The 18642-nt window shown below is 37.0% G+C and overlaps 2 protein-coding genes across 6 annotated transcripts in view; one reads left to right on the top strand and one right to left on the bottom strand.

Annotated features, from left to right (window-relative positions):
• The window catches only part of ATP13A5 (ATPase 13A5), a 106322-nt gene extending 102234 nt beyond the window's left edge, over nt 1–4088 (top strand). The window contains exons 29-30 of the mRNA XM_021671364.2: nt 2060–2140; nt 3575–4088. Coding sequence (XP_021527039.2) covers nt 2060–2140; nt 3575–3835 — 342 coding nt within the window. The 3' untranslated portion in view covers nt 3836–4088. The remainder of the gene's footprint in view (nt 1–2059; nt 2141–3574) is intronic.
• Nucleotides 4089–8027: 3939 nt separating this feature from the next.
• The window catches only part of PLAAT1 (phospholipase A and acyltransferase 1), a 28348-nt gene continuing 17733 nt past the window's right edge, over nt 8028–18642 (bottom strand). For all 5 annotated transcript variants that reach the window (XM_064366927.1, XM_064366930.1, XM_012448943.2 and 2 more), the window contains 2 exons: nt 15681–15946; nt 8028–8283 (listed from right to left, as the gene is read on the bottom strand). In XM_064366927.1, coding sequence (XP_064222997.1) covers nt 8182–8283; nt 15681–15946 — 368 coding nt within the window. In that variant the 3' untranslated portion in view covers nt 8028–8181. The remainder of the gene's footprint in view (nt 8284–15680; nt 15947–18642) is intronic.

Genomic DNA, 18642 nt, shown 5'->3' with positions numbered 1-18642 from the left:
TTCCTCTTAGAAATGCAAATGAATATAGGGTGGCATAGATAGAAATCAAAAGCAAGGCTTCCCCAAGCCCTAGAAGACTGACTAAAACTGAGGCCATGGGCTGTGGAGTATGAACAAAAATGAATAATAAAAGAAGACATGGATGGATGAAGTCAGCTAGAGAAGTTTAGACTTTATGCCAAGAGCAACAGGGAGTGAATGAAGCTATCTGAGCAGGCTTCTCAGCAGGGCACTGAGAAGACAGATTAATTAGATGATGGCAGGAAGACTACATGTGAGAGGAGAGAGGAGCAATTAGGAAATGAAATCCCAAGTCATCATTTATTTCTCAAATATGAAGCTCCAAAGTGAGTCTGATAGCAGAGTTACAAAGATAAATAAGATGTGGTCAGTGCTCTCAAGTAGTTTAGAAGCGGAGAGAAGACCATTGCATACATAAATAATTCCAGGATCAGGCACGGTGGCTCATGCCTGTGATCTCAGCACTCTAGGAGGCCAAGGTGGGTGGATCACTTGAGGTCAGGAGTTGGAGACCAGCCCAACCAACATGGTGAAACCCCATCTCTACTTAAAATATAAAAATTAGCTGGGCATGGTGGCGGGTGCCTGTAATCCAAGCTACTTGGAGGCTAAGGCAGGAGAATGGTTTCAACCTGAGAAGCGGATGTTGCCGTGAGCTGAGACCATGCCACTGCACTCCAGCCTGGGAGAAGAGCGAGACTCCATCTCAAAATTAAATAAATAAACAAATAATTCAAAATCTAGGCCCTTCCAGGTCAAGGGATGAAGAACAGTTCTCCTGGATCAGAGTGGTGGCAGCTGTGAGAAAAAGAGCCAGGTACTCTGCTAGAATATGACCCAGCTTTCCCAAACAACCCTTTAATCCAAACAACTCTTTACAGTTTGTGGTATTTCACTTGATAAATATTCTCTCCACTTGATGAAAAAAAATGACAAAGTATGATTTTGAAATAACCCATATCAGGATAGGGGTGAGAATTAAGGATGAGCATTTAGATACTATGGAGGTTCTGTGGTTTTTGTTCTCAAGGGAGTTCAGTCCCACACATACTCAGCCATAAATATTCTACTCTTGGATGGGGTCTCAGAAAAAAAGGCTGTGTAATTAGCCTTTTGCTATGGATGCAGCTGTGGGAAGCTGTGGCTCTCACACTTCAAATAAGTCTGTTTAATGATCAATGTGTACCCTTAAATTTTAAAAACTGGTGGGTTTGGACAGTTCATTCAACTTTCATTTAGCCATCAGATATAGGGCCAGAAGCAACCTGCATCTAGTCTTAATCAAAACATACTTACATTTCCCTGTCCTCCTTAAAGAATAAAATCCAGGTAGGATTTGCTTTTGGAGAATTAGAAGTATTAATATTATCTGATGAATGATTTAATCTTAGCCTTCTTCTCTCTGTCTGAAAAGATAAAAATGAAGAGACACACATAGCCTCCAAAATGTCCTGTCTCATATTTGTGACTCAGGGCACATTTCTTTTTTTTTTCTTTTTTTATTTTTTGAGACGGAGTTTCGCTCTTGTTACCCAGGCTGGAGTGCAATGGCACGATCTCGGCTCACCGCAACCTCCGCCTCCTGGGTTCAGGCAATTCTGCCTCAGCCTCCTGAGTAGCTGGGATTACAGGCACGTGCCACCATGCCCAGCTAATTTTTTGTATTTTTAGTAGAGATGGGGTTTCACCATGTTGACCAGGATGGTCTCGATCTCTTGACCTCGTGATCCACCCGCCTCGGCCTCCCAAAGTGCTGGGATTACAGGCTTGAGCCACCGCGCCCGGCCCACATTTCTTAATAGACACCGTTAGGTTGTCAAGGGTACAGAGGCCAAGAAGTAGTCCATTCTTCTTTGAATTCTGGCTCTGCCATTTACTTACCAGCTTTGGATCCTTCAGTTGTATTATCTGTAAAGGGACAAAGTAATGCCCACATCTAAGCTCAGAGAATTATTATGAAAATATAAATTAAATAATATGGTCTTTTTTCAAAGTGTAAAGTATGTAAAATACAATAATGTTATTTGTTTTTCAACAGTTCATCCCAACCATAACATCATGGAGGGTTTTAATTTTGGTGGTAGCCCTCACCCAATTCTGTGTGGCTTTCTTTGTAGAGGTAAAGTAATCTCTATATTTTTTCTAGGAAGACAAATTAAGAATGTCATTTTCAATAGATGCTTATTTTCTATAGCAACCACTTTGATCCCTCAAAATGACAGTCATTAAGGGTTTATAAAAATGGTACATATTCTTTGGGAGGAAAATTTTTTGGAGAATGATTTAGAATTATTTCAGATCTGCATAGAAATTCTCTTGGTATCTTCTGCATAGAAAACAAAACATGAATTAATGTTTTGCTTCCATGAATGCACTGTATTGCACTTTTCTAATATTCTCAACAATCTAGTAAAGACTAGACAAGGTGACCTTCCAATCCTAAAACTCAATGAGACTTTTTAGAGTGAAGAATGCCTTCTGGAGGTTTCCCTAAGAACGGGGAGAAGCCATCGCTCATTGTAGTCAATTCCTATTCTTGAAAGTCTTTCCCTTAACTGTATTTCTTTTCTATTCAGTGTCACTAAATGACTTTATCCACTTGGTAAGAGGCTCAAGTGCTATCTTTGTAAAAGAGGAGTTCTTTTTTTAACTCATGTGCTTTAAGACTTTTTGGAAAAAGGATCAACCAAGTTTTAAATACATACATACCTCATTGTATACAATATGTGTAATATATCTCATATTCTTTAACTCAGGGATTCCATTTTTGAAACTATATGTTTTAATAACCCAAAAGAAGAGAAAAATACTACAAGTATGAAGGCACTTAGCATAATATTATCTATAGTGGCAAAATAGTACATTCAACTTAAGTGTTGTTGAGATGCTGTTTGTTTAAATAGCTACATAGCAATTTGAGGAAATGCTAAACAGTCACTAAAATGATTATTAATCATATTGTACCTATGTTATCATAATAACATTTTTAAAAGGCTACAGCTACATAAAAATTGTTTACGACAGAAAGCTTAGTATAAATAAAAGTGGGATTCAAAATTTGACCAATTTCATTACTATAAGTTGATAAAAATTGTGTAGACATGTGAACAAAAGAAAGTTCTCAAAAATGAAAACCAATAACCATTTGATTTCTAGAGCTCAACCATGTATTCAATAAACACTTATTTGGCACCTTCTACATGGCAGGTGGCAGGTAGCAGGGCTAATGGTAACTTTTCTTCATTTTGAGCACATTATTATTACCATTTCCGTCTGAGGGTAAAATCAGTCTAAGAAAATCATTAGCCAGGACTTAACCAGGAATGTGTGGAAAGGAAATACTGGAAGCTTTTGGCAGATTTCTGTGAACCCAAGCACCCTCTTGCTTCTTAAGGGAAGAATTCCAGGACTTGGGAAAGGAGAGGTGGACACAGCAGCAATGAGTGCACCTCAGAGGAAGGTCTGGGGAAAGGAAGCGGGCTGCGGTGGCCAGCGGCCTGGCTGCAGGGGACCTGCACCGTGAATTGATTGTTTCTCCCACCTGATCTTTCAGGATGCCATCCTTCAAAATCGTGAGCTCTGGCTGTTGATCAAAAAAGAATTTGGATTTTACTCTAAAAGTCAATATAGGTCCTGGCAAAAAAAGCTGGCAGAAGATTCAACCTGGCCTCCCACCAACAGGACAGATTATTCAGGTGATGGCAAAAATGGATTCTACATCAACAGAGGCTATGAAAGCCATGAAAAGATTCCAGAAAGAAAACTCAAATTGGGAGGCCAAACCACAGAACAGCATTTTTGGACCAGGTTGTAATCAGAAATGCTGTCACACACGCCCAACAGCATTGCCTTCTTTCCCAAAATTAACACATTGTGGAGAAGTGATGATAGTCTCCCCTTATCTTTCCTCTCTCCATTCAAGGACTCAAAACGTATTTTCAGTGCATTAAACCTTGCAGCAAAGGACCTTGGATAGGCTTATTCTGACTGTATCCTTCATCAGTGAGAGAAAAAAAATTATTTCCTGCATTATCATTTCCAATAAACTATATTCATTTTGCATAGCATTATTTTATTTAAAATGAACAGCTTTCATGTTACTGTAGTCAAATTTGTAGTATGAACATCAATGGCAAGAAGAAAAATTGAGGCAACATTTGGCCTTTGAAAGTTTTACTAATACATTGTCACAGTTTACTTAAATCTTTATTTGTGAAGAACATTTACATATATATCTTTTTTTCCAAGGTTACAGTTCCTCTTTTGGTTTTTCTTGCATGCTTTTCATAGAGAAACAAGAACTAACATTTACTTCAGAAATTCAATCCTTTCGGAAACTCAACCCTAACTATAGTAAGCCAGAATTGTGTGGAAGTGGTAGAAAGAATGAGGTGTTTATTAATTCCATATATTCTTGGCATGGGCACAGTTAATATATAAGCAAACTCCACCAAAGTTTGGCATCTCTCAAGGTATAGTGTTTTGGGGCCAGTGAACAGGAAAGTTTAGAGTAGATTACAAAGGTAATGAAATGAACTGTAAAAATGTACTTTTACTTAAAGAAGCATGGCAACATTATTTACTGTTTGTTACTGACACATGAAAACCTCAAGCTTTTTTTTTTTTTTTTTTTTTTTTTTTGAGGTGGAGTCTTGCTCTGTCGTCCAGACTGGAGTGCAGTGGTGCAGTGGTGCAATCTTGGCTCCCTGCACCCTCCACTTCCCGGGTTCAAGCGATTCTCCTGCCTCAGCCTCCCAAGTAGCTGGGATTACAAGTGTCCGCCACCATGCCTGGCTAATTTTTGTAGTTTTGGTAGAGATGAGTTTCACAATGTTTGCCAGGCTGGCTTCAAACTCCTGACCTCAAGTGATCTGCCTGCCTCGGCCTCCCAAAGTGCTGGGATTATAGGCATGAGCCACTGCACCCGGCCTCAAGCTCTAACTTTAAAAGTTGTCTAGAACTCAACATTACTCATCTTAATAACAATGTTAGAAAAGGGACTCATAATATTTGTAATCGCAGTATGACAATTCCCAGGCTACTAAATAACCTTAAGTTCTAGTTCATCTTGTAATGATCTAAGTCATCTTATTAGATGCACATTAAATATCACATGAAAGGGTGCATCCTTTACAAATATATTCTGTGCACTACTACCTTTAATATATATATCACCCTCACCATAAAATTGAGAGAAAATTTATTTAGTGAACATTTAAAATTACCCATTAGGCTTTCCTTATAACAATAAATCTAATCTTGCTAATTTAACAGATCCAGATCATAGGCAATTAGTTAACCAGTCCCATTACATAAGTGCCAATTAAGTGCCTAATACCAGGATGTACAGATTCAATATATAATAGCTTTGAGCTTATAATTCTGAAATCTTTAGGAATGATAAATGTCTTCAACATGAAATATGCTACTATAAATCATTTAAAATGTTACACAAACCAGCAGCATAAATGCAAATTCTTATTAAAACAATCCCTCTGTATTTACATTTTGTTTGCTTTTTAACCTTTTCTTGTGATCACAGCTCTCTGGAGAGTAATAATTTCTAAAATGTGTATAATTTAGTGGCTACCAGTAACAAGACAAATGTTTTAAAAAGAGATTTTTAGCTTATGATTATAAAGTATACATCAACCTAAAAAAGATGGTAGTCCAAATTCCTTGAACTGACATCTGCATTTAGTAATGACTTTTAGAATCAAAAGATTTGATATGCTATATAACATTTACATAGCATAAAAAGATTTTTCAAAAAATAGATTCAATAATGGTATAGGCTTTTCCTCCCAGGTTTTCCTACAACCTGTAAGGTTTACCTGGTGGATGATCTTTATTTCATAATTTTTATTCTTGGAATGTGATAAAGTTGAACTCCATTCCTGACTGCTAAAAAATGCTCAGAGAAAGGTTTAATAGCCTTGAGAAAAATCATTTCATAAAAGCACAATGAGGCCGGGCGTGGTGGCTCACGCCTGTAATCCCAGCACTTTGGGAGGCCGAGGTGGGCAGATCATGAGGTCAGGAGTTCAAGACCAGCCTGGCCAACATATTGAAACCCCATCTCTACTAAAAATAAAAATAAAAAATTAGCTGGGCATGGTGATGGGCACCTGTAATCCCAGCTACTGAGGAGGCTGAGGCAAGGAAAATCACTTGAACCTGGGAGGCGGAGGTTGCAGCGAGCCGAGATCGGGCCACTGTACTCCAGCCCCAGAGACAGTGTGAGACTCTGTCTCAAAAAAGCACAATAAGCATATCAAATAATCACCTATAGAAAAATGAAGCTGGACAGTCTTAAGCTGGTCATCATCAAGATAATCATTTTTTATGGGAAACTGATGACTAACTTTGTGAACTTACCTCTAAGGGTGAAAACTACTGCACCCTCAAACACTGCCAATGTGAACCTGACACGTATTTAATTTAAAAGTGCATTTGTGACATTATCTAGCACAGACAGTACTGTCTTCTGGAGTGGAGACATCCAGAGTTCTCTAGAAAGGCTGCACTTGAGGCTCTCAGGAGACTGATTTCAAATTTTGCTACTTCTCCCACCGGTGGGTGTAGTAATTCTACCACACCTAATTCTCCTGCTTCGCGTTAAGATTTGCCCTGTGTAGGCATCCTTTATTAAAAAGTAAGCATACCTTGGGAAAGGTAACACATGCTATTGCCAGTCTCATCTTAACCTGACAATACTAGAAAACTGTTTTGGTTGTTGTTGTTTAACTATTACTTGGGAAGAGGCATAAAAGGAACAGAGACTTGAATTTAGAGTAAAAATGAAAGCGTAATTTTAGACATTAGTTCCTGATAGGAGACACACACACCTCCCCAGAAGACCAGTGGAAGAAGAGAGTGTTTTGGGGTTACTGGAGACAGAGTTGGTGCCATAAGGGAAGGGATCAGTGAAAAAGAAGGGAAGAGATACAGGGTCTCTGTGGCTCTAAGTGCCGCAGACAACTCCTTCTATTATCATTATTATTAACCCTGCAATTAGCTTGTTGAGTATTTCTGGCCCTCGGGTAAAATCTAAATCAATTTACTAGGAACAAGACTTTCACTGAGTCTTCTGTTTGTTACATTAGCTACTATATTCCTTTTTCCCACCACACCATCCCCCTAATATTAACTTGAACATTTATTTAATGGCAAGCTTTTGATGATAGCATAAGATGGATGTCACTGGCTGGTGGTGTGGTTTATGGGATCATGTTACAATGTCTGATGTAATCCTAGGTTATAGAGAACTGCACTCCACCTTCCCCCATCTGCTGCCCCCAAGGATTTCACTGGAACAGCATTAAAATGCAGTTTCTTTAATTCAGCACATAAAAAATGAGAGAATAAAATTATGACACTCCTTGACTTGTAGTAAAAGTCTTAAGAATATGGGATATTGTTTTCCAAATATGGCACTTTAAACAAACATTTAATGATCTCTTGTCAAGGTTAAAAGGTTAAATCCCTGAAATACTTCAAAATCCAAAGGGAATAAAATACGTAACACTGTAGAAATAATAGCCCACTCTTACCTGTCATGTCCTTCTGACAAGCAAGTAGATTCCACAGAAATCACGCAAGTGAAACCCTGGAGCAAACAGCCTCTCCTCTTCCCATCCACCCACATCTACACAGGTGCAGGAAGATGAGGGTACATCCCCAATAGGCTTGTAAATTAGAGTCCCTCGAACTGCCTAACCAAAATGCTGAATTTCCCAGTTCCTTTTCCAACAAGAAAGATATGAATTTAGATGTCAACCCTAACAATTTGAAGTTAAAATTTCTTTCAAAACCATATAGAAATAGTGTTTCATCCGTCTGGCAAAATGGCCACCCTCAGGGAAAAGGAAAATAATATTTATAGTAGAAATAAAATGTGATGTGATTTTGTTAAGATCTGCTGGCTCACTCAAAAGGCTTCCTGTTCAAGCTGCCACAGCAAATCTATGCTAGCAGAGGAAAAGAAAATTTCATTGGTTCAATGATAAGATAATATCAGTAAGTAAGCAATTTGTTAAAGAGCCTGCCATCCATTATAGGAATTTGGAACAATAATGATGCACTGAAAATAAGTATTCATCCCAGGTTGTTTTTCCTCCTTCCAAATTCCTTCAATATCAATATTTCTCCAGTAAATTGTTAACAGTATTTTTCCCTTTGTCGTTTTGGAAACAAGCCCAGGAATGAGAAGGCACCAACAGCAGCTGTCACGAACCCAACGGTACTTATTGCTCGGTTAGCCTATAAGGAAACAAGAAGCAAACAAAAAAACACATCATATTCTAAAGACATCTCAGTGTCCTAAGCGAAGCTTCAGCTTGTTTCGTAAACTGAAGATCTGTTTCAATGTACAATGGATACATTTAAAGCTCAATACAAAATTAAAATTCTACATAAAGAGGAAAAAATAAATTTATAATTTTTATGTCAGAGATGTAGATACATACACATGGGTATATATTTCTCATATTTTTAAAGCACTCAGAGTTTACAAACTCCTTATGAACACAGTTCCTATTAATCATAATAGTACACTGGTGAGAGTGGTTAATATACCACTCCTGTTTGGCAGAACTTGGGATATCATAAGTAGTTTCCCTGAGATCACACCACCAAGATGTTTAAAGATAAGGTGAGTCTTCTAAACCCCATGTTCTTCTCCTATGCAGCTCCTGTCCCTTAAATGAACACTTTGGGTTGGCTGGGTCTACACCAAGGTAAGTATCGAGAGAGAGAGACAGAGAGAGAGACAGAGAGAGAGAGAGAGAGAGAGAGAGAGAGTGTGTGTGTGTGTGTGTGTGTGTGTGTGTTTCTCTAAGGAATGTCTATTAGCAAAATAATTCAGGGATGTCATCTGTGCTAAATACCCATAAGCTCTTATTTGGTAGACACAATTTCTCTTCTGATAAACAAACTTCAAAAAAAGCCAATAGTGATGTTAACTATCATGTCAAAATTAATTTCTCATGTAGACAAACCATTCTCAAGATCAACTGTCCATAAAGGAATTCAGACATTTATACCTTTAAGGGTATTAATCATGATGATGAGAGAACTAATGAATATTCATGGTTTTCTTGGCACTCAACTAATATTGCCTTCCATTCAAATGGATTTGAGTGCAATTTTATGACCCAAAGGTCACATTCAGAGACTTCAGAATTATCAGGTACTCTGAAAACATTTGTTCTCTCTGGGATTTAAGAATCAGGTCTTTCAAATAAAGCAAAATATTTTTCCCAAATGACTCTGGGGAACCAGTCCAAGAGCTGGAAAGCCTAACCCAGGTCATATTTCAGCATGCCCTCTGTCTAACCACAGCCTTCTGCCATGGAGCCTGCCACCCACATATTACTGAAACATGATGCTACCTCCCTAACTGCAGCTTCCCTGTTAGGAACAGACACAAGAGCCAGGGCCAGGAAAGAGGTACCCAACAGGAGCCTTAGCTCCATGTGTTTGCAGCATGTGTTCACTCCATTACACCATCCTGTGGTGGGCGGAGACCAGACCTGTAACTGTGACCCACTGTCTCTGCTCCAACCCCTAGATGCTAGGGAGAATGGTAATGGCAAACAACTTGGTACTAGCCTTGACACATCCTGTTTTACTTTATAATTTTTATTTTATTGGATTTGTTTCTTATCTATTTTATTTATATTTTAATTAATCCTTACCTAAATTATCTCTTAGGAGATAATCGAAATTCACTACCCAAATACCATATTGGGCCTATGTAGTGGGGGGGAAGAGGCAGAGAGATGCAGGATATAAGACAAAATCCCAAAGAAGGGAGAGAGTCACTAATTAAACAGGGATCACGCCCAACCCTAGTACAACTCCAGGCAGATAGTGAGATCCCAAGAAGGTCTAATACAGAGAAATAGGATAGGCAATAAAAAATTACGAAGGTGCAATCAGTGTCTTTAAACAGAAGTGTCAAATGATAGGAGGGTACAGCCCTTGGAAAATGTCAGGATCCTATAGATAGTGTTGCCCCGTCTAGGTGCAGACCTAACTGACTAGGTATCCTTCAGCCACAAGAAACACAAGATGCTAATGAAAGCCCACAAATTTAAGAGGTCTGGTTGGGGGATGGGCAACCTGATCCCAAACCAAAATCCCTAGAAATGACACAGGCCAGATACCATGACCATAAAGCCACTTTAAGCAGCGCATACAGCTTCCCCAATCCCAAATGTTCATTTATTTCAAGTCTCATTCTAGATCAGGAATCTCATGTAATTGGGACAATCCATTGGAGTTACAAGTGATGGGATGTGACATGCAGGATTACAACATCTCAGGATGTTCTTGGTGAACCAGCATGAACAAGAGCTTTCACTTCACGGCTTACTTTGGATTATAACATCACCAAATCCAACTCCACATCTTTTATCCTTTACAGGACTTTCTGTCCATGGACCATAATAAAGACCTCATTCTGGGGATCTGTACCTGGCCTGATAAAACATTATCTGAATCTGGAGTGGCTGTGTCTAGACAGCAGTGTAGCGAGGACACAGATGTATGGCAGGTTTATCAAAATGCTCTTTTCTGAGGCACTCCTAAGGCTGTGGTCATACACGAACTGAAACACCATCGGGATGTGTTCATGTGTTGCCTCATGAAGGCCTATTGAAAGGTGTGGGCCATCTTCAACAAAGGTAGAGACATTTTAATAATTCGTTTGGTCTATAAGAGTTAAAAATGTTCTTAAAATTTTTGAAAAATACAAAAACTATAAGACACAAGAGAAAACATCACTAAAAGACAAATCTGATGGAGTCTTATTACCTAAAATATACAAAGAACTCTTAAAATTCAACAATAGGAAAATGAACAGCTGAATTAAAAAATAGGCAAAAGATTATCAAGAGATACATCATCAAAGATGGTATGCGAAGAAGCACACAAAAAGATGCTCAACATTATATGTAACTAGGCAACTGCAAATTGAAACAAGATGCCAATTAAAATGGTTAAAATTCAAAACACTGATAACATCAAATGCTGGCAAGGATATGGAGCAACAAGAACTCTGACTCATTGCTGAGAGTGAGAAATGCAAAATGGTACACTCATTCTGGAAGACAGTTTGGCAGTGTCTTATAAAACTAAGCATATTCTAACCATATTATCTAGCAATCATGCTCCTGGGTACTTACCCAAAGGAGCTGAACACTTATGTCCACACAAAAACCTGCACATGGAGGTTTATAGTAGCTTTATTCATTTTTTTCGGAACTTGGAAGCAACCAAAATGTCCTTCAGTAGGTGAATAAATTGTGATTAATCAAGGAAATAAGAGTATTATTCAGTGCTAAAAAGAAATGAGCAATGAAGCCACAAAAGTACATAAAGAAACCTTAAATACATATGATTACATGAAACAAGCCAATCGGAAAAGGTTACATACTACATGATTTCAGCTACATGACATCCTGCAAACTGCACAACTATGGAGAAGGTAAAAATAAGTCAATGGTTGTTAGGGATTTGCAGAGAAGGAAGGATGAATAGGTAGGGCACAGGAAGTTTAGGGCAGAAAAATTATTCTTTATGATACTATAATGGTGGACTGTGTCATTTTAAATTTGTCCAAACCATAGAATTCATGACACAACCAGTGAACCCTAATGTAAACTATGGACTTTGGTTGATAACGATGTGTTAATGTTGGTTCATCGATTTTCACAAAGGTATGGTAATGATGTGAGATGTTGATGATGGAGAAGACTATATTCAGTGGGGGAGGAGGAGAGAATTCTATACTTTTAGCTCAATTTTGCCATGAAGCTAAAAACTGCTCTAGAAAATTGAATCATCATAAATTTTTTCAAATACAGTAAGGCACAACGAAGAAAAAAAGATGAAAATATAATCCTATCCTTCTCAAATTTTTTATGCATTACTAGTTTTTAAACTTGAAAAATACATTGCCATTCCCTAATAAAACATTTCTAAGCTCAATGACCCTAAGTTTAAAGAGATTCAAAAAGCTAATCTAATATTAGTTATTATTGGTAGTAATACTATTATTGATAGTAGTAAATAATCCAGTTGCTGTTAAATCAAGATTTTATTGACTATACTAACAAAGATCTATAAAATTCCTGGACACTATTGTGAAAAGTAATATCCACCATGTGCATGCTATTTATTGGGATGGATAATACATAATACAGTATGCTGAGAGACCTCAAATATCTCCATAATCTTTCAAATGACTTGTATTGATTAGAAGACTGATAAACAGTGGGTCCAAGGACACTCAACTAATAATGGTAAAGATGGGGTTCTCACTCAGGTCCATGAACACCAAAGCTTAGGTAGGCTCTTAAGGCTGTCACTGCATCTTCTTCATCAGAACCTGCCAGAAACAGGTTCTACTATTTGTTGAAGAAAAATTCATTTTTCATGGGTCTTGGGTCTAGATATGAAAGGTGAAATGATGACGGACTACAAGTTATAGTCAAGTAAGAAGATGGCTCTAATCTCTTTTTATTTAACATTTTTTTGAATATTGCTTATTTTTAACCACTTTATTGAAGAATGACATGCAAAAAGCTGTAGATATTTAGTGTATTCAACTTGATGAACTTGGAGATAAGTATACCCCCATGAAACCATCATCACAATCAATGCCATAAACTTTTCCATTACCTCCAAAAACTTCCTCCCACTCCCTTTGTTGGTTTTGTTATTTCTTTTGTTGTTGTTGTTTTTCCTTTTGTGCTAAAAATACTTAACACAAGATCTACCCCCTTAGCAAATTTTAAAGTAGGCAACGTAGTATCATTAATCATAGGCCCTATGTTGTACAGTACATCTCCAGAATTTATTTGTCTTTCATAACTGAAATTTTCTACCCTTTGACTAACATCTCTTCATTTCCAAAAATAAAATAAGTAAACAAATAAAAATTGCTTGGTTAGTACAGTGATCAACTTTGCCATTAACAAAGAAGAGGAGGAATGGAACCTATTTCCTATCTAAACCACTAATTTTCAGTGCAAAAGTGAGCAGAAATTTGTGTGTACCCTCTATGTTCTAGCTCAAAAGCGATTTATTGTTATGTGTGAGCAGAACATTCATTATGTTAATACATTTCCTAATGAGAATGAATTTCCAATTATTTCCTAATGAAAACAAATATAGCCTTTCATTATGTTCTATCTCCCATTTTCCCAAACCTTTTTAAAAATTTTTTGGTATCTAATTAGCATGCCATATATTTACCTGCTGAAATAATGTAGTTCAATGTTTTTTAGTATATTCATAGACTTGTTCAACAATCGCAATTTTGAAACATTTCATCATTCCAAAAAGATACCTCTTACTCTTTAGCAGCCTCCCCTCACTTGCCTCAAACCCGTCAGCCCCAGGCAACCACTAATTTATTTTCTGTCTCTACAGATTTCTCTATTCTAGGCATCTCGTATCAATGAAATAATATAATATGCAGTCTTTTATGACTGGCTAAGTAGGCAACTTGGCATAATGTTTTCAAGGTCCATACTGTAGCATGTAGCAGCACTTCAGTTCTTTTATTGTTGAAAAATATCCCACTGTATGGATATACCCCATTTTGTCTATCCATGACCCATTAGATGGATATTTAAGTTATTTCTACATTTCAACCATTAGAAATGATACTGCTATAAACATTCATGTGCAGATTTCTGTGTGGACATATGTTCCATTTATCTTGGATATATATCTAGGATTAGAACAGCTGAGTCATATAGTAATTCTACATTTAATTTTAGAGGAATTGCCAGACTGTTTTCCAAAGCAGTTATATCATTTTACTTATCTACCAGAAGTGCATGAGAGTTCAAATTTCTTCACTTCTTTGCCAACACTTGTTATCATCTTTTGTGTTATAGCAATCTTACAGTGTGAAGCAAAATCTCATTGTGGTTTTGACTGGCATTACCCTGATGAAAAATATATATTTTATTTCTCTGATGAAAAATATACTTTCTAGATATGTATCTGAAAAGGGTCCAGTATCCAGAATACATAAAGAAAACTTACTACTGAACAATAAAAAGGCAAATAATCCAATTTAAAAACAGGCAAATAGGCCAGGCACAGTGGCTCACGCATGCAATCCCAGCACTTTGGGAGGCTGAGGTGGGCAGATCACCAGGCCAGGAGTTAGAAACTAGCCTGGCCAACATGGTGAAACCCTGTCTCTAATAAAAATACAAAACGTTAGCCAGGCATTGTGGCAGACATCTGTAATCCCAGCTACTCAGGAGGCTGAGGCAAGAAAATTGCTTGAACCTAGGAGGCAGAGGTTGCAGTGAGCCCAGACTGCACTACTGCACTCCAGCCTGGGCAACAGAGCAAGACTCTATCTCAAAAACAACAACATCAAAAAAAAAAAAAAAAATAGGCAAATAATCTTAATGGGCATTTCTCCAAAGGTGATATGCAAATGACCAATAAGCACATATACTGATGCTCAACATCATTAGCCATCAGGAAAATGCAAATCAAAACCACAATAAATCTGAATCTTGGGTCTAGGGCAGGACAAGTAGGATTTTGAAAAATTAGGCTCAAGAAGTGAAGGGTTTAGATAACACGAGGCTTTGCTAGCCTTCTTATAGATGCCATTTTTCCAAGCTTTTGTGAAAAGAATTATAACCTCATTTCTTACTTAGCATAGAAATGCATAACTGATCTGTCATTTCAAAATACTGGAAATCTTCAATAAATTTGAATTATTAAAATATTGTGGTATTATTCTTCAAATTTTCTGTTGTTTTTTAAAAAGTTTTCATAGTTAACAACTCCCTGGAGTTTAATCTATTAAATTATTGTTCATATTTTAATATTTTAAATGAATACTTTTATACGTATTTTGGATAAAGAGAACTTTCTTTTGATTATGGTTTTATATATCCATTCTCTTCTATCACCTTAATACATCTTCAGTTTACTGGACTGGTGGGACAACAGGTAGGGAAAAGACAATTAAGCATGCGTTAGTAAGAAATCTGTCATACTACAAAACAGTGGTAGTAACCGACAGAATTGTAAAGTATTTTAAAAATAAAGTCAATTAATCTATCAAAAGTCATCCAAAAGCTCATGAATCAAAGGATCTACTTAAAAGCACAAAATCTCATTGAAATTAGCAATTGCAAGGAAAGAGAAAACATTCACAAACCCACTAAGATATGTCATTAGTTAGCCTCTGTTCACCAATGAAAAAGAATTTAAGAACAATCATCTGTGATATTGGTAAATAAGCTCCCACTCAAAATTAAGTCAACATCCTTTCCATCATATTCTTTTCGGTATATGAGGGCACTGATTTGAGACTACTGTATGGTGAAGTAATAGGAAAAAAAGAAAGACTAAAGATAGTAAGACTGACAGAATGCTATGGTCTTGATTCTACTTCAAGTCCCTTCTAGCCCAAAATTCATAATATCCATGTTTGAGTCTCAGTTTGGTTATAACTTATTGCAGAACCTTGGACAACTCAAGTCCATTCCATGTCCTTCAGTATTCTTGTATTTTGTGGTTCTTTTCATTTGGATTGAGACCTAAGAACCTTATCATAGCCAACAGTTATTCTTTTCTCAATGGGAGAATATCTCCTAAAGAAAACTTACCTGCTCTGAAACTCCTTCTCCATAGCGAAGCAATGTCACAAAATGCTCACAGTTGTTGACAAATAAGTTATATGCCACCTCCTGTCCAATTACAAACTCTGACCGCTTTATGACTTCCTCCACAGGGAGAGGGAGATACGTTTCATCGTATTTATTGTTTATTCTGTATGTGTCATTTCCCACGACATCCTTTAAGAGCTGCATTTTCACCAAGGCCTTGGTGCTGAATACAGACTTAGCACTTGTAAATGATGCAGGAATGCCATCTATAAAGGAGAATTCTGGTTAGCAAGGTACAGTGACCCAGTCCAATCAACTCTAATGCCATCTAAAGACTTTGAAAATGTTGGCATTTCAACTTTTGTTTTGGATTCAGAGGGTACGTGTGCAAGTTTGTTACATGGGTATATTTTGTGATGCCAAGATTTGGAGATGGATGATCCCATCACCCAAGTAGTGAGCATAGTACCCAATACATAGCTTTTCAGGTCACACCTTCCTCTCTCCTCCCTCTAATACTCCCAGTGCCTATTGTTCCCATCTCTATGTCCATGTGTACTCAATGTTCAGTTCCTACTCATAAGTGAGGAGATGGGGTATTTGGCTTTCTATTCCTGCATCAGTTTCGTTAGGATAATAGCCTCCAGCTCTTCCCAAAGGACATGGTTTCCTTTTCATGGCTGCATAGTATTCCGTGGTGTGTGTGTGTATCATTTTCTTTATCCAATTCACTACTGATAGGCATTTAGACTGACTCCATGTCCTTCCTATGTGAATAGTGCTGCAATGAACATTCAAGTACATGTAGTTTTTGGTAGAATGATTTATTTTCCCTTCGGTATATACCCAGTGCTGAGACGGCTGGATCTAATGGCAGTTCTCTTTTAAGCTCTTTGATAAATCTCCAATCTGCTTTCAACAGTGGCTGAACTAATTTACATTCCCACCAACAGTGTATAAACATTCCCTTTTCTCTGCAGCCTCAACAACATCTGCTATTTTTTAACTTTTTAATAATCACCATTCTGACTAATGTGAGATGGTATCTTATTGTGGTTTTGATTTGCATGTCTATGATGATTAGTGATGATGACCATTGTTTCATATATTTATTGGTTGCCTGAATGCCTTCTTTTCAGAAGTGTCTGTTTCTGTCTTGGCCCATTTTTAAATTGGATTATTGTTTACATGTTTATTTATTTAAATTTCTTATAAATTCTGGACACTAGACTTTTGTCAGATATATGGTTTATGAATATTTTCTCCTATTCTATAGGCTACTTACTCTGTTGATAATTTATTTTGCTGTGGAGAAGCTCTTTTGTTTATTTAGGTCCCATTTGCCAATTTTTGTTTTTGTTGCAATTCATTTTGGAGACTTAGACTTAAATTCTTTGCCAAAGCTGATATCAAGAAGGGTTTTTCCTAAGTTTTCTTCTAGGATTTTTATAGTTGAGTTCTTCATTTAAACTTTTTGTCCATCTTAATTTTTTACACATGGTGAAAGGTAGGGGTCCAGTTTTATTCTTCTGCATATGGCTCACCAGTTATTCCAGCACCATTTATTGAATAGGAAGGCCTTTCCCTATTGCTTATTTTTGTTGCATTTGTCAAAGGTCAGATGGTTTCAGGTGCTTGAGTTTATTTCTGGGTTCTCTATTCTGTTCCATTGGTCTGTGTGTCTTTTGGTACCAGTGCCATGCTGTTTTGGTTACTATAGCCTTCTAGTAGAGTTTGAAGTTGGGTAATGTGCCTCCAGCTTTTTTTTAGTTTTTGCTATTCAGGCTCTTTTGGGGTTCCATATAAACTTTAGAATATTTTTCTAATTCTGTGAAGAATGGCATTGGTAGTTTGATAGAAATAGTGTTGAAGCTGTAGATTGCTTTGGGCAATATGAACATTTTAATGATATTATTTCTTCAAATCCATGAGCATGGAATGTTTTTCTATTTATTTGCCTCATCTCCGATTTCTTTTAGCAGTGTTTTATAGTTCTCCTTGTAGAGATCTTTTACCTTCCTGGTTAGATATAGTCTTAGGTATTTTATTTATTTGGGGCTATTATAAATGCAATTGTTTTTAATTTGGCTCTCAGCTAGAATGTTATTGTTATATAAATTTTTGTACACTGATTCTGTATCCAGAAACTTTACTGAAGTTGTTTATCAGTTCCAGGAGCCTTTTGGTGGAGTTTTTAGGGCTTTCTAGGTACAGAATCATATATTCAGCAAAAGGAGGTAATTTGACTTATTGTTTTCCTATTTGGATGCCTTTTATTTCTTTCTCTTGCCTCATTGCTCTGGCTAGCACTTCCAGTACTATGTAGAACAGGGATACTGAAAGTGAACATCCTTGTCTTGTTTCAGTTCCAAAGGGGAATGGCCCATTCAGTATGATGTTGGCTGTGGTTGTCTCATAAATGATTCATTATTTTGAGGTATGTTCCAACCCTCTGTTCAGGGTTTTTATCATAAAGCAATGTTGTATTTCATCAAAGACTTTTTCTGAGTCTATTGAGATGATCATATGGTTTTTGGTTTTCACTCAGTTCACATGGTGAATCATATTTATTGATTTGTGCATGTTGAACTAATCTTGTATCCCAGGAATAAAGTCTACTTGATTATGAATTAACTTTTTGATGTGCTGCTAAATTTTGTTTGCTAGTTTTTTGTTGAGGATTTTTGGATCTATGTTTATCAGGAATATTGGCCTGAAGTTTTCTTTTTTTGTGTGTCTCTGCCCGATTTTGATATCAGGATGATGCTGGCTTCATAGAATGAGTTCAAAAGGAGCCCCCACCTCCTTGAGTTTTTGGAATAGTTTCAGTAGGATTGGTACCAGTTCTTTGTACACCTTGTTGAATTGGCTGTGAACCATCTGCTCCAGGGCTTTTGTTGGTTGGTAAATTTTTATTATTATTATTACTGATTCAATTTTGGAACTTGTTATTGTTCTGTTC

Source organism: Aotus nancymaae, unplaced genomic scaffold (assembly GCF_030222135.1).
Source record: "Aotus nancymaae isolate 86718 unplaced genomic scaffold, 86718_ANA_hifiasm-v0.15.2.pri h1tg000067l, whole genome shotgun sequence".
Classification (NCBI taxonomy): Eukaryota; Metazoa; Chordata; class Mammalia; order Primates; family Aotidae; genus Aotus; species Aotus nancymaae.
This window is presented reverse-complemented; position numbering and strand designations above follow the sequence as displayed.